The sequence below is a fragment of the Helicoverpa armigera genome, chromosome 1 (assembly GCF_030705265.1).
Source record: "Helicoverpa armigera isolate CAAS_96S chromosome 1, ASM3070526v1, whole genome shotgun sequence".
Classification (NCBI taxonomy): Eukaryota; Metazoa; Arthropoda; class Insecta; order Lepidoptera; family Noctuidae; genus Helicoverpa; species Helicoverpa armigera.
In genome coordinates this window covers 15,993,821-16,020,550 of record NC_087120.1, presented here as the reverse complement: position 1 = coordinate 16,020,550, position 26,730 = coordinate 15,993,821, and the positions used below count along the sequence as shown (strand labels likewise).

Below are 26,730 nucleotides of genomic sequence, written 5' to 3'. Positions count from 1 at the left end.
GCGCGCGCCTGTCCGAACGCCCGCGCCATCTTGTGGGCGGGGCCACACAGATGCTCATCTTCCTTTTTACTTCGTATTCCCTGAAAACGCTGCGTGGGAAAGAGAGGAGTAGCTTCGGATTTTGGAACGTTGAGTTCAACACATTTGTCATGTTTCCCATATACCTCGTGAATTATTCTTGAAATTGGAAGCAGCTGTTTAACGATATCTACTAAAATGTTAAGTACAAATCGAGTATGTGGTTTTATATGTACGTACAGAAACTATAACGTTTTAAGTTTTTCGTCTGTAGATATGGAAATTAGATGGAATTGCATGAAATTTCATGGCAGCTGCACTATGTTTTCGTGTTTCATCGTAGTAAACAAAAAATACAATGGTGGTTGTTTACTACAGTGGCAGTATTGTTTATGGTAAAGATCAGCAACCGCGGCCATCCTGCCTCTGCGCGTATTTATAGCACCATTCGATAATAATGATTTATTTATTGTACGCGACATACATGTGACGTCACTTTAACGTATGTTTAATGGGCGTACGTTAAAAATCAAAAGCTGTGAAACTGGACGATTTTATGAGGATCCAAGCCTCATTCTTACGTCATTAGTGAACTTTATCGGTTGATCTCTTTTATGTTATCTTGCCAATGCTTAGGGACTTCCCCGGGTTTATTTTGACAATCTATTATGTACTTCCTTTCATAAATTAGTTTCGGTTTAGTGTCGCATCAAAACATAACTCATTCATGACAGTCCATTATATGTGTGACTTACATCTCGGCAATAATGTTAAAGTTTATGTAATCAAGCTGCTATAATGTCTTCCTCTTGATCCTCTTCAATGGCCCGAGGAACTGCCAAACGCCATTGATTGTTTACTTTCCTGGTTTGTAAACTGAGTCGTATGGTCTTCCAATAAAGTTTGTTTTCGATTGCTCTCTTTAGTTTACACGTGTGCGAGTAAATAAATCCGGCAAGTTTAATGCAAAACTTTTGGTTTACGCTTTATGGTAAATATTTGGTGTACGTCGTATAACTGTTTTATAGTTCTAGTAAAATGTTTGGTTTAATTGTGCTAGGTCAAGAGCGGGCGTTCGACAGGCGTCCTTGCGACGGGTAAATATTATTGTCTAAGCGGGTTTTCCGCTGTTTGGGTGTTTGTATGAGTTTGTGGATGATACAGACGGGGATCCGCCAGAGCAATGACCGCACGCACATACGTGCCCACACACCCTGCCTCACCAGCCACCGCGCCAGCACCAGGGCTCAAGCCATAGCGCCCAGGTGCTCTCAGCAATACTGCTGAAATGTTATACATACACAAATAAGCCACTACGAAAAGTATTCAAGTTCAACTTTACTTGGCTTCGTATTTAGAAAAGTTTTCCTAAAATGATTTCGTTGCTCAACCCAGTTAAAACGTTAAGGCCCAGATTTCTTAATAGTTACTAGGGCTAAAGCTTCAGTTAGGTGTGAGAGTTTGCGCGCGTCGGTAAGCTTCGGTTCGACGAGACGCTGGAGAGCAGAGGCGGACGTGGGAGTGGTGACGCGCGGTGGGGCGGGGCTGGGCGGCGCGGCGCGGCTCCGGAGGCGGCGCGCGCGCACTGTGAGCTCGCCCGCGCGCCGACGCACACGCGCTGCACGCATGAAGACCGAGGACCAAACCACCGAGGAGGCGGCGCGCCGCGCGCCTGCCACGCGACGCCAGGAGAAACCACCCTTCTCCTACATCGCTCTCATAGTGATGGCCATCCGGCACTCGCCCAACAAGAGGCTGACGCTCAGCGAAATCTATGCGTTCCTCCAGCAACAGTTTCCATTCTTCCGCAGCTCCTACCAGGGCTGGAAGAATTCCGTTCGCCACAATCTAAGTTTAAACGAATGTTTCGTGAAGTTGCCCAAGGGGCTCGGTAGGCCGGGGAAGGGCCACTATTGGACGATCGATCCGTCGTCGGAGTTCATGTTCGAGGAGGGTTCGTTCAGGCGGCGACCGCGCGGGTTCCGTCGGAAGTGCCAGGCGTTGAAGCCGCAGTTCGGGAGCGGGAGCTACCTGTGCGGGGGCGGCGTGGCGGCGCTGCCTCCGTCGCAGCCGCCGGGCTACGAGCTGGCCGGGGGCAGCGGCGCCGGCGCGGGCGGCAGCGGGTCGCTGGAGTACGGCGCGTGCGCGTACTCGCACGCGAGCTCGGGCCAGCAGCTGGCGTACGGCGGCGAGTACTGCGCGTACGGCGCCATCAACGAGCGCGAGTGGCCGCTGCCGTACGGCGCCGTGGAGGGGGGCTACCGGCCGCCGCCCGTGTCGCCGCCGCCGCACCACGACCTGCCGGACCTCATCCCCAACTACCAGTATGCTGTAGCCAATGAACATGGTGAGTCACACATTATTATGTTATTCTCCTTTCATGCATCTCAACTGGAGGAAACAGCCTAGACCCTAGCGTTGAGTCTTTCTTCTGGAGACGTTTGTCCCAGCAGTATCTGCAATGGTCCTTCAGTGGACCGCTGCTGCCTATTGAAAGATGGGAAATCATTTGATTTCTGTCCATATGGGTTACCTGGGCTAGTAGATAAGACAACCTACTGACCGATAGATGTTCAATTTTTTAATATCTATTTGATCAATAATTGTGCATAACCAGTTCGACTGGGGAAACACTTCTGTGGTAGACGCAGAAGTGGCTTACCATACCTAAGTTACCTTTATGTGCTTTAACACCACGTGTTTTACATTTGAGCTACTGATTAAATTTTACGTACTCAAGTTGATACCGTAAGGATCACCTCCTGGCATTCCTAATAGGAAAGCAAGGATGGACCGCATAGTTTTTACGCGTTTAGAAGAGAAACAGAGTCATCAATGAGTTTGTGGTCACATGATGACGAACATGACCATATTTTGTAAACAAAAACACACACTTTTTTAAACAAATATTTTATTTGTGCTATGAAAATGTTCTGAATCCAGCAATTACAATTTTTTTTTTGTGCCCAATTTAATTTAGAACCGATTTAATTGTCAAAATCATCAAAAAAGCAATTCTTTAAAATTTAAAGCCGGTTCTTAAATATTTCAACATTTACCTAATTGTAATGATCTAAACATAATTTTTCCAATTGAGAAAAACTTTCAATAAAAAGCCTATGTTTTCATAGATCCTTTTATGCGCGCGCGCAGTCTTCCGTGGAAAAGCGGTGCAATCTTTCAGAATCACTATATCTATGTTTTCTGAATTATATTTTCAAATTGCATTCTCTTATACACTATTTCAATTAAATATCAAAAGTTTCACTACTACTACTATTACTAGGATATATACGATCCTTGCATCAACAATTTTCAGGATTTTTCCAAGAATAAAGTTCTCGTTACGTTCTTGTTTCTATTTTGTGTAGACTGGCTTCATCTTTGTTGTCGAATAGACTGAATTATTATTATATCTAACTTGAATAACCTTCCAAGTGATCAAGTTATAAGGTTGGGCGTTTAGAGAAACACAGCTCCTTACGATTAACTTAAATTACTGACTTAATTTATTACTGACCCCCTATGAAATGTTACATGATTTAATAAGATGGATAGACACGCACACATACAAATATAAGGTAATAGGTATTCACACATACACTACATGCCCATCCAAAAAAAAATAAAAAAAAATTAACTAAAATACATTTTTTTTCTTATTATAATTTGTATATAATCTCTGCCTTATCCTAATCTTAGTCTAGTACAATATAAACTTAAAACAACTATAACATAGTATCTGATTGAACATAGGGTCTAGTTCGATTCTTATGGACTATTACAGGTTTTCCTTTATAATTTATTTTTATATTTGGCTCTGAAATTATTAGGAACGAAAGACTTTTCTTTTATTTGGTCAAGATTTTATTTACAGTTAGGTACTGAAATTGTTAGTCCTCGTGCTTATTTACATACTTTTACAAAACCTTTGTAATTTTACATGATTATGCGTATAAATATTTACGTGTGATGATAATCCTGAGTAAAATATTCAAAACTGGCCAACGGTTTCACCCTCATCCCTTGAGAACTATTTCGCGCACTTGGTCGAAAAGTAGTCTATTATACACTGAAATATTTTTTTAAAAAAGACCTACAGTTCTTTAGATTAGCACATTTCAACAAGCAAGCTCTTCAGCTTTATAACATTGGTAAAGATTTATTTCTAAACAATTAAAATTGATGTATTAGAAGGTACACAAAAAAATACGTCTACGGTTTATGTATTGTTTTGCCGTAGAGTGATAATTCTTAGTAACTTACAATAAGATAGCGTTAATTAATCTAAGGGGATGATTATCACACAAACTTTAGGTCAATTAGCATGTTTTGGTTTACTATTCTTATTTTTCACGTTTGACTTCATACTGAACTCATACACGGAAGGATAACATTTAAAAATACAATATTACATTGAAAGAGGCGGCTGGACTTTTACCAAGTTCATAGACAATAACCAGGGGCTTTAAACTTTAAGCTAATGTCACAAAAAATTACTTTGTCTTTCTAAAATAATATTCCAAACATAAAAACTTTAATTAAATGTAGATTAAGCTACTAAAATAAATAAAATGTGTATCCTATCGCGTCTAAATTACCTGCGCTTTTCACGCGGCGCTAGTTGTCTTACTAAAACGTTTTCACGGCTGAAATTCAGTACGTAAGTCTTCAGTTCCTAGTTTCGACGTGTGCCTTGTTATGCTGGTCATAATAATGCAGTATTCTGCACTCCGTTGCATTTCATCTCTCTAGATGGCGTTTGGATCGAAATAGATCACGCTATGGTTTCGTTACCCTGAAAACATGACCCCAGCGACGCAACATCGAACCTTCAGAGATATATTTTTGTACTTTTATACGACGTAGGTTAAGTTAGATTAATCTAGGCGCCAATTGACTATGTAGGTTACGATGTGAAATTTCCACTTTTTTTTCTCTTCAATTTTTGAGTTGACCGCCGTTATGGCGGTCCCGAAATACCTAAAAGATACCTATCCAATAGGTGAACCTATCATGGATGTTCAGTCCATGAAGGTTTGTGTTAGGTTTCCTCAAGTTATGTCGCGGTTTGTTACTTGAAAGTTTCTTGGGTTTTTACGCATAGATTTACAGGGATTTTTTTAAATTAAATATTTAATGTTTAGTCTGTCACATCATTATTCCTAATAGGAAAGCACGGATGGACAGCATATTTTTAACGCGTTTAGAAGAGAAACAAAGTCATCAATGAGTTTGTGGTCACACGATGACGAACAATGACCAATCGTAAACAAAAACACACACTTTTATAAACAAATATTTTATTTATGCTATGAAAATGTTCTGAATCCAGCAATTACAAAATATTTTGTGCCCAATTTAATTTAGAACCAATTTAATTGTTAAAATCTTCAAAAAGCCGATTCTTCAATTTTTCAAGATTTCCCTAATTGCAATGATCTAAACATATTTTTCACATTCAGAAAATCTTTCAATCTAAAGTCTATGTTTTCATAGATCATTTTCTGCGCGCGCGCAGTCTTCCGTCTATGGAAAAGCGATACAATCTTTCAGAATCACAGTATCTGTGTTTTCTGAATTATATTGTCAAATTGTATTCTATTACTAAGTAATAATTTTTTAATATCTAAAGTTTTCAGTCAACATTACTAGAATTATACCTACTAGGATAAATGGGATGCTCGGATCAATAATTTTTAGGATTTTTCGAAGTATAAATCTTGTTCCCATTTTGTATAGGCTAACTTCATCTTTAGTGTTGAAAAGACTGAATTATAATTTTATCTACTTAATTAGAATAACCTCTTAAGTGATCAAGTTGATATATTTACCTTATTTGGTCTAGATTTTATTTATAGTTACTGAAATTGTTAGTACTCGTACTTATTTACATACTTATAGGTACAAAAACTTGGTCATTTAACATGATTATACGTATCAATATTTACGTGTGAAGATAATTCTACAGAAAATGTTCAGTATTTGTTTTCCATCAGCGGTTTTACTCGCATCCTGTGGGAACTACTCCGCGCACCCGGTCGAAAAGTAGTCCATAGCCTTTTTAGGTAAACAGACTATCTAACAAATATATAAAATATTTTTTCAAAAAGGACCTACAGTTTCGAGATTAGCTCATTTCAACAAACAAGCTCTTCAGCTTTATAATATTGGCAAAGATTAAATTCTAAACGAGAAAAAATGATTATTACAAGATAAACAAAAGAAATACGTTGACGGTTTTATATTCTTATACTTTAGAGAGCGATAATTCTTAATAAGTTAGCGTCAATTAATCTACGGGAATAATTATCATACTTAAGTACTTTAGATCAATTGGCATGTTTTGGTTTCCTATTCTCATTTTTCACGTTTGACTTCATCCAGAACTCTTACAAGGAAGGATAACATTTAAAAATACAATATTACTTTGAAAGAGGCGACTAGACTTTTACCAAGTTCATAGACAACAATCAGGGACTTCAAACTTTAAGCTAATGTCACTAAAAATTACTTTATCTTTCTAAAATAATATTCCAAACATAAAAACTTTAATAAAATGTAGATTAAGACACTAAAATAAATAAAATGTTTACCTTATCGCGTCTAAACTACCTGAGCTTTTGAAGCGGCGCTAGTTGTCTTACTAAAACGTTTTCACCGCTGAAATTCAGTACGTAAGTCTTCAGTTCCTAGTTTCAACGTGTGCCTTGTTATGCTGGTCTTAATAATGCAGTATTCTGCACTCCGTTGCATTTCATCTCTCTAGATGGCGTTTGGATCGAAATAGATCACGCTATGGTTTCGTTACCCTGAAATCATGACCCCAGCGACGCAACATCGAACCTTCAGAGATATATTTTTGTACTTTTATACGACGTAGGTTAAGTTAGATTAATCTAGGCGCCAATTGACTATGTAGGTTACGATGTGAAATTTCCACTTTTTTTTCTCTTCAATTTTTGAGTTGACCGCCCTTATGGCGGTCCCGAAATACCTAAAAAATACCTATCCAATAGGTGAACCTATCATGGATGTTCAGTCCATGAAGGTTTGTGTTAGATTTCCTCAAGTTATGTCGCGGTTTGTTACTTGAAAGTTTCTTGGGTTTTTACGCATAGATTTACAGGGAGTTTTTTTTTAAATTAAATATTTAATGTTTAGTCTGTCACATCATTATTCCTAATAGGAAAGCACGGATGGACAGCATATTTTTAACGCGTTTAGAAGAGAAACAAAGTCATCAATGAGTTTGTGGTCACACGATGACGAACAATGACCAATCGTAAACAAAAACACACACTTTTCTAAACAAATATTAATGCTATGAAAATGTTCTAAATCCAGCAATTACAAAATATTTTGTGCCTAATTTAATTTAGAACCGATTAGAAAAGACGATTCTTCAACATTTAAAGCCGATTCTTCAATTTTTCAACATTCAACTAATTGCATTGATCTAGAAACATATTTTTCCATTTGGGAAAACTTTCAATAAAAAGCCTATGTTTTCATAGATCATTTTCTGCGCGCGCGCAGTCGTCTCACTCTAGTCTAACTTCATCTTTATTATCGAACAGACTGAATTGTAATTTTATCTAATTAGAAAACGTTTTAAATGATCAAGTTGAGAGTTTCCTTTTATTTGTTCTAGTTTTTATTGATAGTTACTAAAATTGTTAGTCCTCATACTTATTAAAATACTTTTCAAATAACTTGTTAATTTACCATGATTATACGTATAAATATTTACGTGTGAAGATAATTTTGCAGAAATTTTCAGAATTGACTTCCGTCTAGGGCATGCAATTCCGGTAAAACAAAAATTACCGGTAAAAATTCGGTAATAAAAATATTTTTACCGGTAAACCGGTAAAACGGTAATTTTTGTAATTTTTTAAAATGTGATATTAAAACAATAAGATTGGGTGGTAGTCTTAAAGCAAAAACTAAATAAATATGCAAAGTATAAGGTGGTAAACGTTTTTTTGTGACGTGGGCCGTAACAAAAACATGTAAGTACCATCCGTACGCGATGTCGCCGACAAAATGCAAGAGAAACGGCTGCGATGGTACGGACATGTAAAAAGGAGTGACACCTGAGGACATCGGCAGGGTGAATATGATACTCAATCTCAATATACCCGGTCAAAGGCGCAAAGGCTGGCCGAAACCGTGGTGGTTGAGTGTCGTAATGAATGACATGAAAATCTGCGAACTCGAAGAGGAAGATGTCTATTCAGGAGGATAGAGCGAAGTGGTTTATGGTAAATCATCAAATGACAGACTCTTTCTGTCTAAAACCCATGTTTTTTAGTAGGCGTTTTATGGACCAGGGTCGCGGTAACTCTTTCAAACAATCCCGGGAGGCCTGCTGGGCCCCACTGGGTTTGCTGACATCTCCCTGAGAAGCCCGTGGAACAACGCGCGCCGCTGACACGGGTCTGTTGTCTATGCAGACCTAGGAACGATGAGCCACCCGAACTCACCGCCCACAGACCAACACCTACGGTGGCCGGGAGTCGTCTCTCGACCCTTAGCGCCCGTGTTGTCTTCCTGGTCCACTACAGCGGCTGGGATGAGAGGTGCTACTCGCAGTCGCTCTGTCGTCTCCTTCTCGAGCATGACTGCTTCGCAGAAGGAGGCGACGGCTTCCCATTCCCTCTAGCTCCGGACCATGGCTTGAACCAGGGAAGGACGCGAAAGGTCGCCGCTGCCTACTGCCTCGATGACAACACGGCGGTACCCTTCCCAGGCAGTGCACACCTGGACTGTGTGCTCCACCGTGTCCTCAGAGCTGTCCGCATGGTGGTGAAGTAAAAGCCCTTGCTTGATCAGTAAGGTCATAGAATAGGTAAAATAAGCATTAGCTACATTTGTACCTAGTATGAGCCGACAGCTATGAGGAAAAACAGAATAACCGAATGAATACAATTTGTTTAGATTTTATAAATTAAGATGAGAAAGAAGATTTGTATCTAACCTAGAGATAGTTAAGGACACACAAGTTTACTTTCCTAAAAAACAGCAACTTTAACACTTACAATACGTAATGTATGCAACATTACATTATATTCAAGCTACATAACAAAGATTTGACGTTAAATGAACAATTGCTATATTTTATCAGAAAAACGTAAAAACCGGTAAATTACCGGTTTCATATTATTTTTACCGGTAATTTAAAACTCTCAAAAATGGGCGATTTACCGGTAAAAACGAAACCGGTTAACCGGTATTGCATGCCCTACTTCCGTCAACCTAACCTAACACTGAAATATTTTTTTAATATAGGACCTACAGTCCCCGAGATTAGCATATTCCAACAACCAAGCTTTTCAGCTTTATAATATTGGGAAAGATTTAATTCTAAACGAGAAAAAAATATTATTATTAGATAAACAAAATAAATACGTTGACGGTTTATATATTCTTATACTTTAGAGCGATCATTCTTAATAACTTAGCGTCAATTAATCTAAGGGGATGATTATCACACATACTTTAGATCAATTAGCAGTTTAGGTTTTTATCTCTTATTTTCCACGTTTGACTTCATACTGAACTCATAAAAGGAACGATAACATTTAAAAATACAATGTTACATTGAAAGAGGCGGCTGGACTTTTACCAAGTTCATAGACAACAACCAGGGGCTTTAAGCTAATGACACTTAAAATTACTTTGTATTTCTAAAATAATATTCCAAGCATAAAAACTTTAATAAAATATAGATTAAGACACTAAAATAAATAAAATGTTTATCCTATCGCGTCTAAATTACCTGAGCTTTTGAAGCGGCGCTAGTTGTCTTACTAAAACGTTTTCACGGCTGAAATTCAGTACGTAAGTCTTCAGTTCCTAGTTTCAACGTGTGCCTTGTTATGCTGGTCATAATAATGCAGTATTCTGCACTCCGTTGCATTTCATCTCTCTAGATGGCGTTTGGATCGAAATAGATCACGCTATGGTTTCGTTACCCTGAAATCATGACCCCAGCGACGCAACATCGAATCTTCAGAGATATATTTTTGTACTTTTATACGACGTAGGTTAAGTTAGATTAATCTAGGCGCCAATTGACTATGTAGGTTACGATGTGAAATTTCCACTTTTTTTTCTCTTCAATTTTTGAGTTGACCGCCCTTATGGCGGTCCCGAAATACCTAAAAAATACCTATCTAATAGGTGAACCTATCATGGATGTTCATTCCATGAAGGTCTATGTTAGGTTTCCTGAAATTACGTCGCGGTTTGTTACTTGAAAGTTTCTTGGGTTTTTACGCATAGATTCACATATATTTTTTTAATGAAATATCTAGGGCCATACTAAAAAAACTTTAAACCCTGTTTTACAGTTGTCTAATAAAATTTTGGCAGCAAAATGAACCATATGTCAACGTCATAATTTGACATTTTTTTAGACAAGGCATAAACTGACGTTTAAAAGTTTTTGTGGTAAGACGGCTACCGTCTTACCACAAAAACTTTGTGCAGCCAAAATTTTATTAGACAAGCGTAAAACAGGGTTTAAAGTTTTTGTAGTAAGGCCCCTAATGTTTAGTCTGTCACATCATGATACCTACTTATTTCAATACACGTAATTTGTTTAGTGCTAACTAATAAACTATACCGAAGAAATTGTAGTTAAGTCAAATCTTCATTTTTTTCTCATTTAAGTTTTCTAACGAGGGTTAAATGTATTAATTTAGTAGTTTAGAAATCCTAAAAGTTTATTTAATCATTTCTTTTAGTATGTAAATTCATTGGAAAACTTTTAAGAGATGGTATAAAATATTTCTAACATCGATATGTACATGTCAATGAGTTCTAACATGCCAATGCGCCTAATTAATTTTTAAATTCAGAACGTATCCAAAAAGTAAAAAAAAAAACAAAATTCGCTCATAGCCCAACGAAGGAGGTTAAACACACATTCTATTCGGCCAGTAAGATCGCTATAAGTACCACACGCGTCGTCTCTCGTCACATACTTAGCCAGGCATTCTTGTGGAGTACTTGAGCGAAGCTACTGACATCATCTTGATGGGTCAAACCAGAAAGCGAAGTTCTCAAATGCATTAATTAAAAACTTACTTCGAGTCTCATGAACCTAGTGAAAAAATATCCGCTTCTTTCTCAATTTTACTAAGTACCTTTTAGTGTAACTTCCCAGCAAAAAGACATAGGATATGGCGGAGGGTGGCCGTTTTGGGACTGCCTTTCAGTGGCCGTCAAAAAGTGCTGTTTTACAGCCATGAGTATAGTAGTAGTTTTGAGTTTGGGTTTTAAGTATATCAGAATTTCTTAATCCAGTTAATTTAACCCTTAGTAAGGGTTTGGCAGAATCTAGTTCCTGAGTACCAATAACGATATGACCGGCTTCTGGAGAGTCTCCTTCCCACTGTTGGACTGATGTCTCCAGCTGCAGTTATTCGCCAATACTAACCGCACTGGGCATACGTGTTGGTGGTATTAATACCTCCCGATTGCCTCTCAACCCAGTTCCCCGGGCAATGTCCCTAGGTAAGATTAGATGTCAGACTTACTGGCTTCTGACTCTCCGTAACGACTCAGTGAGCTCAGTGTGGGATATTTTTCAGACTCGCTGATCGTGCTGCCCATCTCCAGGCAAAGAATTTAATTGTTGTATTGAAGTCGTTATTACCCCTAACAGTCGATCGGTAGACCCTCATTGTATTAGGGTGCACACCACAGTAGTTACTTGTATGAAACCTATATTTTGTTGATGTTTAAAAGTTCTTACTAACATCTTTATCGACTACCTGCTTGTGCTATCATAACTTTTGACTTTAAAAACTCCTTATTCTCTTAGCATTGCCTAAACTAAACTCAAGCAATAAATACCTAATGCGATTAAAATTATAATTTGGTATTCGACTAAATTGTTCTGACTCTGCTAAGTTCAAGATAAAGTACTTTGTATAGTTTGGAAATAACTGCTATACTGTAATATTATTTCTAGTAGTTCATCGTTCTTCGACGTAACGTGATGACGTGACCATTTACACTAACTGCTCGCTGGCCATACACAGGCTACTCATGCTGTCTAATATAATATCCAGAACCTGTGGTTAATTACGTTACTTGCTATGATATGTTACTGCTCGACTAGTCTCAATTTTAAATCAAAAGGATTAGAAAGACCGCTGGAGTGGAGTGACCAAAAGCAGTCAAGCAAGGGCAGCCTTAGCAGCACTTGCCTGGTGCCAGGACCTACGAGAGCTTACGTTATATACGTAAGCTCTCGTGCAGTTGTTCCGTGAATATTTGTAGAGATAGCAGTTTCAATGGCTAATATTAACTGGACTGTATTATAGTTGATTTCCAGCCCATCGGGCTATAAGTGTGGGGGAATAGTAACTGGACCCTTCTGATGATCTCCACGAGCCTTATCGACTTTGTTGGGGTCGGCTTCCAGTCTAACCGGCTGCAGCTGAGTACCAGTGTTTTACAAGGAGCGACTGCCTATCTGACCTTCCCAACCCAGTTAACCGGGTATTATGCCTTCGGTAGACTGGTTGTCAGACTTACTGGCTTTTATCCTTAACCTTTGCCAATGATGTCTGAGCAAATGCTGGTGTACAGCGATATATATATGTCGTGTGCAGCGAGCTGATGTCCTTAAATAAGAACAGCCGAACAACATGTAACTACTCGAGGATAGTGTAAAATAGCTGCTTATCAGTGAAATAATTGTTTAAATCGGTTCAGACACAGATTAGGCGCAAGACTAGGATTGATATTTACTTATATGTTTTCCTAAGCATGAGTGTTTCATCACCAACTTCCAGACTCCAGGCTGTTTTGTGATGCTTCTTAAGAACCCACATAGCTTTTAACTGTCCAACCAAGGAATCGAATCTGAGATAAGTTAGAAGCCTATTAGAAGTAAAAAAAGTCTTTGTCTTGATATGATTATGTAATGTTTATGTTGTTTACATACATATATTCTTTGTACATACATAAGTACCTACTCGTTAAGTCGTGGTGGCCTCAGACCTAGTGGGTAAAGAACCAACAGTTCATATATGAGTGTGGGTTCGATTCCAGATCAGGCACTTATGCAAGTTTTCTAACTTTGTATGTACTTTCTACATAGTACATACAAAGTTAGTCATGCATGTAAAGTATATCTTGGACATCAATGACTTGCGTTTCGTAGGATAAGACAAACGTAGCTTCAGACTATCATTTGAACATCTTTGGCAGTCATTACTGGTAGTCAGAAGCCAGTAAATCTGATAACCAGTCTTACCCAAGGGTATTGGGTTGCCCGGGTAACGCGTTGAAGTCAGATAGGCAGTCGCCACCTGTAAAACACTAGTACTCAGCTGTATTCAGTTAGACTGAAAGCCAACCCCCTGGTTGGGAAAAGGCTAGGCAGATGATGATGGCATGTTGTATTCTTCGTATGCATACATACATTACTTCTGATAATTCCTCTTAGCTCCAGCCCTGTTCCGCTATATTTTAACACAAAATAACTCAATTCATGAAACAAAAGAATAGAGCTTTTTCAGGATTTAAAGGAATTTTCAGAGTTTTAAGTAGGTACTTATGTTTCAATAGATAGTATTTTCACCCTCAATCGATTCCCCACATCGATTTCCCCTTGTAACTGGGTGAGGAGGTCAAGTATGCGAGTGGACATGTAAAACACTGGTACTCAGCTGCATTTGGTGAGACAGCCGACCCCTACACAATTTTGAAAATGCTAGCAAATGAAAATGATTATGCAAAACATATTTTTACTTTATTTTATTATAAACATAGTTTTATAACGTTTTTATTTCTTTCTTAATTGTTTGTATTTCCTTAATTATATTTTTTGCTTGAACAGTGTTAAAAATAATGTTAAGCCTAACTTTAATTTAAGAGCATACACTAACTGTTTTTTCTCATATTTTTAAGATGGTTTAGATATGTATCTTAGTTGGCAAATCTTAATAAATAAATAAAAATAAAATATTAGGCATTTTAGGAAAAGGATAGACAGATGACGATAACAATGGGCAGTCTTTCAATTAAGAATTAGGATATGAGTGAATATTATCCAGCTGAAAAGAAATGTAAGCATTTATATTAAGACTTTTCTTGTGCTTATTTCCTGGTATTGACGGTCAGTTCTGATTGATTCTTCCGTTCTTGCTTGAGAATCATTTTTGTCTGAAATCTTGATACAAAAATGCAAATTAATTAATGAATAGCCGATTGGTGTTATAAAAAAATATTAAATAATATCTAATCAGTGAAGTACTATAAATTACGATTTATACGGTACTATAATATATACTATCAGGTACTTAGGTAAAATAATTACATTCGTTTCCTGAAGATTTTATTTTAAGGGACGAATTAAAAATTATGTTATGACTTCCCCAGCACTTAATATAATCCTAAGAAAAAAAACATTCAAATCGATACCCTCTTTCTCTGTTATAATTTAGGTTAAAATACCAAATGTAGTTTAAATGGGCTCAGTATTTTTTTTCTATCCCAAGACATGTTTTCGTAAGATTGTCATACCATACACTATACCTATACGACACATTTTATCTGGCGCCAGTTCTAATTTCACCCGGACTTCATAACCAAAAGGAGTCAAGAGCTAGTCCTAACAATGCACTGGACTAGAAAAGTGAAAGTACATCGTCACATCCCTCACCCACACATTCAAACCTAACATTACATGACGACGATGACGTACACAGTACACGCACACATTATAAATTCTAGCTTATAAAATCTAGCTCTTATCAGTCTAGACTCCTAGTATCTCGGTTCTGTATAACTGAGTCTAATCAATACTGCAGTAAACTAATGGGGGCGCTGTACCAAAACGTGCAATGTATTGATTACTTCGTCTGGCCGAGGTACTAGGATACTATGATAATGCAGGAGATCTCAAAAGCTGCGTTCGAGAGATATATTAACCTAGCATAGATCCTGGCCCTGGGTGTAGATTTGGAATCTCTGACTGGCTGGTTAGTTTCTTGAGCCAATTTGTTTCGAATTTAGAATTAGAGATATGTTTTCATTCTTAATTCAAAAAGCTAAGACAATTTCCACGGTCCTTATTGGCGTAGTTGCAATACTTTTTTTTTATAACGACAGCTTATAACCTTATAAACAAAAATTAAATTGCTGAACTGTGGAAAATTCCTGAAATGTAAAACAAGGTTTCTTACTCAGAAACTTTTTATGTTGAAGTTCACAGCACATATAACTTTAGGGAAGTAACTTTACGTATTTTTACCAACTCAGTTAAGTTGTGTTAGCTAACTTCCGAAATTTCTTTTAATTTATTTAAACAATTTTCTGCGAATGGCATTATTAATCGTAGCTGCCATTTTTCAACCACTTTGCAAAAAAAGGTGTGTTACAAACCAAGTTGGCGACTTTTAAAACAATCTTCTGGCATGTTTCGACTTAACAACTACTAGTAGGTAGGCACATTATATTCATACTTTTTATGTTTTTTTAGGGTTCGAATTCAAATAAGAATCCTTATAGTTTCACCATGTCTATCTGTCAGTCCATGGTTTATCTCAGTGTGTTTTACCATTATTTCTGGAAAGCTCAATTATGGCAGTAATGTGTGTATATAGGTAGGTATATCAATCTCTTCGGCGAAAGCCGCCCCTTATACAGAAAGCGGGGAGTGATTTTATTTCATTACAACCCTGACGTGTGGTATATTGTAGGATAAGTATTTAAAAAAAAATGAGGTTTACTAAAATCATTTTTTGATAATGCAAATATTTTCGGAAATAATTGCTCCAAGGCTAAAAAGATAATTGTCGCCCGTCTATCTTTTGAATCGCAAGTTTAAAAAATATGAAACAGATCTCAAAAGTAAAACTTTCCTGGTTTTTTTTTATTAAACTTAATTTATATATAATCACTCTGAACGTAATCTCATTTGAAATGAAAATAAAGTAAAAAAAATCGGTCCACACAGTTCAAAATTACCTACTAACGAAAACCCAACACACAACCCGTCTAGTTTGTTCAACAAAGGCCGCTCCCAATATTCGATCTATGTATTGTTTTGTTTATCAGCGATAGGAATTTGACGTCCAAATTCTATCTCTGTAGATAGAGAGGTAATAGCCCTAAACCAATTTCTCAAACTAGTTCAAAATTTCTAACTAGATGGCGTTGATCAAATTAAGCAAATCCTAGATCGCGCTATGGTTTCGTTACAGCAAAATTCGAGCAATTTTAATGAAAATGTCTTCGTGATCAACCTTACCTTGAATATAGTTTTTTTCAGTTTGGCTGCTCTCTCGTTAGCATGGGTCGGTCGTTCATTATACAAATAAAGTATTTTGTAACGGTAGTAGATAAGGATTTGTTCTTGCTCATAATGTGTGGGTAAAATTCTTGAAAAAATGATTAGTTTTTGGATTCTGTTACATTGTGAAAAATAAATTGAGTTCAATAAAGTTACATTGTGGGTAAAAATGTAACTTGTTTAACTAGTAACTGAAGTTTACTGAAACAAACGGAATTCTGCACAGAGCATGGCCCAATACGCTCTTGCCCGGTACTTTTCAAGTAAATTACACTTATTCAAAATTGCACTTTTGATTAGTTCTCTTTCTTCGCACAGCTTTTAGCTTTATACCTGTCAAAGTCAAAAACGTTTATTGAAACTAGGCTAGTTTTTAGCACTTTTTCACGTCAAATTTACAAAAGGAAACCTCTTAAGATGTGCTTTCTAGTTTCACAAGCTTCCCCTATTTCTCTGTTGGCAAACGACATTGATCAATGTCCTGCCATCCATGGTTTTGTACGATAGAGTAACAAATATACAAAATATGTTAATTCTTAGAAGCTGTGAGCGATAACTACCACTTAAAACCTCAAACGATTGGCACCTACTTGAGAATGTTCTCAAGCGCGCTCAGTTCGTCTTAAAATAATTCAAAGGTTAAGTTTCAAGTACATAATTTCATTAGTCAGTCACGTAATTAAGATTATTTTTAATTTGTCGATAATTGGATAAGTTATGGAAACAACTATTTAAGTCAATTTTAAAAACAGCAAACTAAGTTTTGTAAGATTAGGGTTTACATAGATAGACATAGAGATAAATTGTACGTTGTACATAATATCGATGCATAAAAAATAGTGTTTCATGAATCAAAACCTAATGTTATAGTTTGCGCCTTTGTTTAAATCTATTATCAGAAATAGTCTGATTTAAAAATAAATAAGTAAATAGATTTCATCATTATCATCATCTCAGCCATAGGACGTCCAATTATAGCGCCTCTGTACGAAAGGCGATTAATTCTATCTTACCCTTACTCTTTTACACACTACAAAATTCCGACTAAACCATCCGAAAATACAGTGCGAAATTAACACAAACAAATCGGAGCACATCGCCAAACTGCCAGCATGGCGTCCGATTAAGGCGCAGCGTACATAGACGGCCAATAAATACAGACTCCTGCGCAGGGCCGGATAATCGCCCAGTTTATAGCCGCCCATGTGCGCAGGCCGGTTTCTTAGAAGCTTGGAACTCCCTTACGACCCATAAAATGTGGTATAACATGTGCAGTTGCAAGGCAGACGCTCTGATGCATCTCTTAAAGGTCGGTTCTTCGTTTTACATAAACGATTTGTATCATTGTTTTGTGTTTACTTTCGAAGTTGGTTTTTGCAGATTATTCTCAATGTAGGTAGAAGGGATAATCGTTTATCCCTATATCACGGATCACCCAATCATATTATGCTATCTTCCCATGGCCAAATGGCTCACTAGTACCTACACAGAATTAACATTCCAAGATTTTCTTACATACATACATAGTTACAAGTAAAGCTAATATAAGCGTGTTAAAAATTGTTTTCCACAGCTGTTAATATAATTTGACTGTGTAGTATTTTTTACTTGAAATAAGCACTATTTAATGTGCATTTCTTATGATACTTTCATACAATTAGGAAAATGCTTGTTATAGGTTTTTCTTTTATAAAATAGATATTGATTCCCTAAGTGTAACTAATATGCTCCTTGTAATTATTAAACGTAATTAAGGAATTATGGCCAGCATAAAGTACTTTGTCGAAGAAGGCTGTAGGTAGTTCCCACGGGACGCGGGTGAAACCATCGGCCGAAGCTAGTTACTGATAAGAACGTCTTGACCTCTTAATTTTGGTACCAATACTAAGTAGTACCTACTTGAAATAATTGACTGTTGTAATATGATCTATCACATCCTTGTGAAAAATTGTGAATGCTGAGTGCAGCGATAGCCCAATAATTAAGATAAGGGTACAATCTTACGATACCTACGTACCTACCTATGAATTGGGTTACTTAGCTTAAGTTGAACTTATGGAAGTCAAGAATAAACACCATTTCAGCTGTAAGCTGTAATATTGCCTTTGGAATGTTACATATAATTGTGAAAGCTTAATCTAGGCTAATCAGTATTTTACTATACTAGTTAAGTATCGTCCACCCTTATTGTGATAAATCTTCAGTTGGATTTCTGATACCAGGGCTTGCTAGGTTGATTACACCTGCAGCTCACTCGATAAGAAGATGGTTTTGAAAAATATGTAAGTATTTTTTTATCGGGAGATAAATACTTAGTAAAACTTTATTTCTCCCATACTTATCCCATAATGACTGATAAGGAACATAGGCTTTATTTGGTAACAGAGGTAACTATATTAGCAATATTAATCTGAAGAGTTTGTTTAAAAGCGCAAATCTCAAGAACCACCGGACTGATTTGAAAACTTCAGGTCTCTTTCCGTGTTAATTGGCCCAATTATTATTATTGATGAAGGGTATAGATTACTTTTTTATATATGGGAGGGTGGAGTAATTTCCCTTTCACCATGCTGAAACCGCTGGTCAAAGCTAGTTAAATACATCAGTGCACATATTTTGTCATCATTACATAGCATAAAACAAAGTAGCTTTTTTTGTCCCCGTGTCCCTTTGTATGCTTAAATCTTTAAAACTACGCAAGCGATTTACATGCGTTTTTTTTCATAGGTAGAGTAATTAAAGAGGAAGGTTTATATGTATAATAACATACATTAAAAAGAGGGGAAATACTGTTATCCCGTGTGAAGCCGGAGCGGGTAGCTGGTTAGTTACAAAATAAATCCAGTCCCTGAATCCAGACAACACAAGCACATAGAACCTACATACGTTACTGAAAGTTACGCGCCTGAGCACAAAAAGATCATAAAATATAAAAGTTCCTGAGAGAGCGTGGTGATGTATTTTAGTTTACGTGTGATAATGGCGCTGCGTACGCGCAGCTACGCGTCTGATGTGTTTACACGAACGCCCGTTTGTTCAAACCGTTTGATCTTTATAAATGCAATAGGTATTTCAAAAATATCGCCGTCGGCGGAACTCTAACGCTGGCTTTAATAAAAAAATCGAGAATGATTTTAAGAACGACAACCTTGATTCTGTGTTTATGCTCGCCTATGGGTGCTCGGTTTATGAGCATTTTTTGATTTAACGTAACTGACGTGTGTTTGAAAATTTTATTTCAGTACATTCGTTGTACGGTTTAAGGTGGGCTGTCGCTAGCAAGTTGACGGCAATGAGTAAGACTCAAATTTCTCGAAAGATGAGGTGTATTTTAATTTACGATTGCGAGCGAAGCCGCCGTTTATTTGTACGCGATTACTTTTGTTTCTGCGAAGTAACCAACTTTGTATTAGTCACTTTGGATCGCACTAATGGACTCGATTTCCTGTTCTTGATTAAACGTTTATTGTATATGTTACGGGTAAAGCTAGAAGGCGGAGTAAACCTAGGTTTACCCGGATTGACTTAGTATTACCCAGGCTTCTTGGGTAAAGTCCGAATAATAAGTAAAATAAATTTTACATTCAGGGTTTACCCATGTTCACCTAGGTCTACCCAACTCTGACTGGGTAATGTTAGGTGTTGCGTTATTTTCGAGCCCGTGGCGTTATTCTAAAAAGGTTTAATTGCAAAACAGAATGTGCCACAAAGAAGTGTTCATGCAAAGCTGCAGGAAAATTGTGCAATTCTAAATGTCACAGCAGTTTATCTTGCTCAAATAAATAATTTCAATTTGAACAACAACGACCGTTATTAGTTTTTTTCTATTAAAGCTATTAAGTTTATGCTCTTAAAGCGATTACGGTAGCCTGTGTATGTTTTTGTAAATTATAAATGTTAAAAATGACCTTGGATTTTCATTTCAATAATTAATTACACAAATTTTTTACATTACCCAGTCAGAGTTGGGTAGACCTAGGTGAGCATGGGTAAACCCCGAATTAAAATTTACTTGACTTATTATTCGGACTTTACCCAAGAAGCTTGGGTAATACTAAGTCAACCCGGGTAAACCTAGGTTTACTCCAGCTTCTAGCTTTACCCGTAACATATACAACGTCTTTTAGAGCTAGATACTTGAAATATAATGCAATTTTTGTTATGTAGGTTCAGATATTCTATTTAGGTATGTCTATTGTTTTGAAAGAAGTTTTATTAGTTGATACTTAAATACCATATCTACACTTAAATACCTACTTATCCTACAAGACGCTTTCACATCGGCTGATTTTCCATCCGGCTTTTTACATGCGACATTCCGGACGACAATAATCCCAACGGAAAAAACCCGTTCGTATGAAAACGTTATCATTATTTTCATAAGTTTTCATGCTCTGTCGCTCCTGAAACAAACGAATGTAATTACGATTATATGTTCTTGCATACACACAAATATTCAGTCCTCTAAACTGATTGTTAAACAATTTCTTTCTTTTTTTTTAGTTACATATGTACCTGTAATATCTGGGATTATTGATACAGGCAGGCAGCTTTTGTTTTTATTTTTTTTTTAACAAAACACTGCTGTCAGAGTATCACGTTTATATTCATTTCAGAAGTAGGCCAATCGATTGATAGTATCTAGGTTAATTTTACGAAGCTTCATGTTGCAAAGAGTAGCTTTTTGAGCACTGTTCATTTTCACACAGTACATATCACACAGAACAAAGTTATTTTTCAGTAGTCATTTTTTTCCATACCCATACTACCGTTCATTAATTTACATCTATGATAGTAGAAAAAAAGCGTAAAAAAATTCATCACCATCGCTGTCGACTGGAAGCGTGCCCAAGAGGCTGGCAGCATCACCTCGTTGGATCGCCATGCCAATCCTTTGTCCGATGTTATAGCCAGCCTCTTGGTCACAAGAAACGTCCACCAGCCGCATATCGTACATAGTTAATTTTGAATTCTTCAAATACCGAACAGCATTTTCCGGTGTCAGTTAAAACAGTTGTTTCTCTAAATAACACATCTTCAGTATTGTTCTATTTTGTATTCGATATAAATAACTCGAGTAATTGACACAGATCGATGCATTTGACTCGACGTGTGCGGTCCGATTTGAAATCGATTCCCGACGGGTAACGAGGGTGCATCCAGTAACAATGTAATGAGAAAAAGAAAAATGTTGTCGTTGCTTCGTACTTTGTGTAGTTTTTTTTTATCATTAATATTCATTCAGTTTCCTGTAATGTCACATATATGCTCATTTTCATTTTATTCAAGTTAGAGTAAGACATTTCGGTCTATTTACATAAACTTGTCTTAAATAAACAGACAACACAAACTAGTTCGAAAACGAGTTCTAGTAGCTTTACCATCTACCACAATGTACTTATCAAAATACTTTTTGATTTTTTTATTATTTATAATCATTATACCATTATTACTAACTTTTAATTTAATAACGCCAATATTTTGACACGAATATTCGTAACATAGTTAATGGGTGGTCCCTCACTACCAACAGATTTAGCTTCTACCATAAACACGCAAGACAAAAAAAAAACTAAAAAACTGAACGTTTCTGATTGCAGTTGCGCCTAATACTTGCTAAAAAAATCAACCCTTTCATATGGCAACCTTGACCTTCAAAAAAAGAGGTTACTTTTTACAACAGACCGACAAAAAACAGCAATATAAAAAAACTTTGTCAGTACGTAGTACCAAAAATTTTTACGATTGACTTTTTCAGCATTTTTTTATTACTGTAATCACTACCGGTATAATTTCCCTACGGCAATAATTTCCTTAGCTAATAAAATAGGTATCACAAAAGTATGTATCTACAATTTTACAAATTCAAACAGTTTTATAACGGCAATGAAAAAATATACCAGTCGTTACAGTATTTTTAATTTCTTGTAATTTTCTTCGTCTCACGTGTAAACTCCGCCGTTATGTCTAAAGGGTTAAAATTCATCATCTGCTTAGCCTTTTCCCAACTATGTTGGGGTCGGCTTCCAGTCTAGCCGAATGCAGCTAGAATACCAGTTTTTTACAATAAGCGACTGCCTATCCGACCTCCTCAACCCAGTTACCCGGGCAACCAAATACCCCTTGATAAGACTGGTTGTCAGACTTACGGGCTTCTGACTACCCATAACGACTGCCAAAGTTGTTCGATGATAGTTTCAAAGGTTAATATTAAAGATATAATTTCTCTTATTTAGGGAGGATCGATGGCGCAATACCAGATTACCTTTCAACGTTTGTGACTTGAAAGATTTTCGTCCTACGATGATAACTATCAGGTATTATGAGAACTTCAACTTTTTGTCACCGCGAATTGTATCTATCTTGTGTTCAAAGCAATCCGAGTGTAAGTCGTCATTAGGCTTCACAAACATTAACTTGTGCGGGAGCTTTTCTTCAGTAACGCAAGTTTGTAGTTACGCTGAAGTGCACAAAACTCGGATTCCTTTGTTCTTCGTGTTTTCTGGAATATTGCGTCTTCGTGAATCCTTAATGCCTGCCAAACTCACGAACTTGAATGGATCGCTTATCGTTTCAGATATTCTTACATTCACACACATCTGACGTCGTAAATGAATCTAATTAGGGAAACATGCATACACTAATATAAAACGAATTATCCAGTTTTATTGCTTCAATGACATAAAAAATATTTTGATTACTATCATAAATTTGCGGCATTCGGGATTCACATAATTCGCTAGCGAACATATTACATTTGTAAATTGAATTTTATGTGCAATAGCTGTGCGACTTATGCGAATTCTTTTATATCTGCTCCAGGGATAGTTGGCGCTGCATGTACCTGCGTGTGCCACTTAAATCCCAATAAATCTATAGTTAAACTGTTAAAGTAATGTAATTCGGTGTCGGGCCGGCGCGGGCGCGGCCGCCCCGGCGCGCATCTCTCGTCGCCTGCCAACTTGAGAGCAATTTATCCCATCGCCGAGGCCCTCTCCCTGGCGTAATCTATGGCCTTTACAAAGCGATGACAACTAACGGAATGTGAGCTTATGATCGTCCGTACAGTACAACACTTCTATTTTTCATTATAAAAGTCTTTCATAAACAGTTAAATAAGAAACAGTTTTAGCATTCTCGGAAGTCGAAACAGTGCCCGCAATATATGTATTATCAAAAGTAAACTATTGAAAAAATATTGATAATCTTCTGCTGTCTCACTCAACAAAGTAGAAATGATGAATGTCGTAATCAAACAATTTCATTTCAGAATTTATATTGTGGTTTCCACAAAATTCTGAGAATAGTTTTGTATCGAGAGATATTGGGATACTATTGCTTGCATATACATATGTATAGCTGGTGAGACTGGATGGAGTTCTTAGAAAATTTTATGTCGAAGTAAAATTTTATTCCTAAAGGCGGGCAATTGGTTGGTGTTGCTAGTTTGTTTAAATTACGTCGATTAGGTGGTGCACGTGGCCGCTAACAGACGAGGCACAGGCGGCGCCGCGGTGGGAACCAGTGGAGCGCAATTATAGCCTAACATCCACATATTTTATGAGAACACGCGTGTATGTGAGGTTTTACGCCGGCTCCACATTTATTATCATCGCGTTGTCAGTACTGCACTGGTTATTTTTTTCCACAGAGATCGTGGTTTACCGAACCTGTATAGTTGTCTACGGAACATATGTTTTTGTTAATTGGTCGTTGTTTTACCATTTATTTTACGAAATTGATCTCTTTTTATTGTTGCAAACCCATCTACGTGTCTTCGTACCTAACTGCTGAATTAATTACATAAGCTTTTGATTCGTTAATATGCAATAATATTTTGATAGCCTTTTGACCACTCCCATGCGCCGGTTTTAGATCCAAGCTTCTATATTCTATATTGGCACCACTATAGATTCATGTATTCAGAAAGTACGTAAAATTGAAGAGGGATTCTAACCTTTAACAGAAGTTTCCAATATTCTGTCTATCCGTTGTTTTGCATACTACAGATATGTGGCTACGCCTACAACTTTTTTAATAGCAAAACGAACATTGTATCAGTATAGAGTTTCGATTCTCTTAAATTTCACTTGTTTAACAAATGTCAATTCCTATGTGGGTAGATTTTTTCTCACAATACGATCGTCACGAACTCAGCTCTGCTGCTTGTAATTTGTCTTAAATTCATAATTTATACTAATATTATAAAGAGGATTGTTTTTTTGTTTGTTTGGTTGTAATGGATAAACTCAAAAACTACTGAACCGATTTTAAATATTCTTTCACCATTCGAAAGCTATATTATCTGCGAGTAACATAGGCTATATTTTATCCCGGTGCGGGTAGTAGCTCTCACGGGACGCAGGGGAAACCGCGGGAAAACGGCTAGTTATACGTAATTTCAAGATATTCAGGGTTTTACATTACTTGTATGGGCCTAATGATTTTCAAACTTCTATCTGTCATTTTCAGCGACACAAAAACAAAGTTCCCTTGTCATTTATTCTTGTAACATCATAAAGTATACGAGAAAACATTATTTTATTTAATAATATAGGTAAGCCAGCTTTAGCGAACACTTGTTTTACATACAATGTGCAATGAAAAATGTATCAACTCCACAAATAATGATGATGTCATGCGCTGCGCCTCTAACTGACACATACACACATACTAATATAATAACTTTGTTCTTCAGGCTCAGCTCCCATGTTCGCCGGCATGAGGGGGGTGCACGGCCAGATGCTCAGTGGAGGCTCCTCCATCACCGGCCTTGGAGGCTTCGGGCTATCATCATCACTCCCAGCTCTCCCTGCTGACCGATCCAAGGTCTACTCGTCACCACCGCCAACGCCCTTACCAACTCTGCCTTCACCAGCCTCGGTACCAACGCCCGGTCCACCTCCGTCGTCTTATTACCAGTAATTTTATTTTTTTATTTCTGTATGGATATTTTATCACCGATAGTGTGAACTTTTGTAAAGGTATGGTGGTATGAGAATCTAACCGTCAGTTGCACAAAGGTCCATTAGGTTAAGGCTTCTTTAAATCTATTGCTGACTCTTTCTTTGTCAACAAGATAAAAAGAGTCAGCAATAGAATTATTCAAGTTTTAACTTTAATGGAGCTTTGTGCAACTGACGGTAAAACGTCGCTCGCATGAGTAGCTAAGATGAACGCCAAATTTAATGTTATAGTAATTATTATTTGTATTTTTCATCAGTTTTGAAATTACTTAGTGTACCATAATTATGTTTAGTTTTATGTTAGTTGTTTAGATTTTAGTTTAGATTCAAGTATTTATCATAAGAATCATTATTAAATGGTTTCAGATTTCATTTTATGTTGCTAGTTTTTTACAGTACTTCTTTTTGCTTTTCAATTATTGTCAAAGTCTAATGTTTATTCATCCAAACTTTTATACATAGGCTTAATGGTATACATAGGCAAAATATACTGTAAGACCCTGCAAATTACAGGACTTTTAATATATTTCAGAGCTCTAATTTTGTGCCTTAGTAAGTACAACTCCAATAATTAAGGTTATTCCATCTTACTCAATTGTACCTTTATATTACTGAAAAATAAATACTTATAAAAGCTTTTAAAAAAGAACTGTTGCTTGGTTATTGTTGTTGTGCTAAAATGTCAATATCTTGAGTTCTTTGACACTTAGGTACCCATTTTTTTTATGAAAATTGGTACCTACGTACTGTATTTGTAAACTTGATTTTATTACCTGCTTGTTACCTGACCAAATCATTTTGTTTTCACTTTGATATTTTTGCCTTGAAGTTTTCAGTTTTTTTTTTATATATGTACTTAGATGATAAATTGCAAATTCTTAATTAATTTTAAATATTCGCAGTGATCATTAAGTAGGACTTAGAGTTAACTTAAACCAGTAGGATATTATTTTATCAAAGTCATTAGTAAATTGCTAGAATAATATAATAATAGTAAGCGTACAAAAGTATTAAGTATGTTAATTATTTCATATTTATGTATGTATTATTTTCTCGTGTCTAAATGAAGACGGTGTATTTTTATTAGTTGTAAGCTGTTTCTTTTTTTTAATAAACTCTAAATAATTTTATTTTTATTTTATACTTATTGTCCCTATTTTTTCTCTGATATAATTAATTACCACATTACACTTTCACTACGTTTTTTGGTGTTCGTTGTGGTCAGAAGATAGGTACCAACTGACATTGACCTACATCCCTAAAACATAGACCCTTAAAAATAGTCAACAAATAGATAAAACATACAAATATTTTAACATCTTCAGTACTTGCCTATATACTTCACTTACACACACACACTTTCTTTTACACACAACATATGATATAATTCTGTGAACTTAGATATTTCACAAAATGTATAAATAA

The 26,730-nt window shown here is 36.6% G+C and overlaps 1 protein-coding gene across 2 annotated transcripts; it reads left to right on the top strand.

Annotated features, from left to right (window-relative positions):
* The first annotated feature begins 1,262 nt into the window (after window positions 1-1,262).
* Window positions 1,263-26,433, top strand: LOC135117315 (forkhead box protein F2-like). 2 transcript variants are annotated; one of them, XM_064036314.1, is made up of 3 exons: window positions 1,263-2,365; window positions 22,576-22,656; window positions 25,038-25,175. In XM_064036314.1, the coding sequence occupies exons 1-2, from the start codon at window positions 1,645-1,647 to the stop codon at window positions 22,623-22,625; spliced, it is 771 nt and encodes a 256-aa protein (XP_063892384.1). In that variant the 5' UTR covers window positions 1,263-1,644; the 3' UTR covers window positions 22,626-22,656; window positions 25,038-25,175. The 2 variants fall into 2 exon arrangements, with proteins under 2 accessions (XP_063892384.1, XP_063892381.1); XM_064036311.1 differs by lacking the exon at window positions 22,576-22,656 and having other exon boundaries at window positions 25,038-26,433.
* The last annotated feature ends 297 nt before the right edge of the window (window positions 26,434-26,730 follow it).

Bases quoted from the DNA above. Each gene is read 5' to 3' on its own strand.
- LOC135117315 (XM_064036311.1), top strand. From the start codon at position 1,645: ATGAAGACCGAGGACCAAACCACCGAGGAGGCGGCGCGCCGCGCGCCT. The intron at 2,366-25,037 runs GTGAGTCACACA...TTTGTTCTTCAG, and splicing joins TGCTGTAGCCAATGAACATG to GCTCAGCTCCCATGTTCGCC.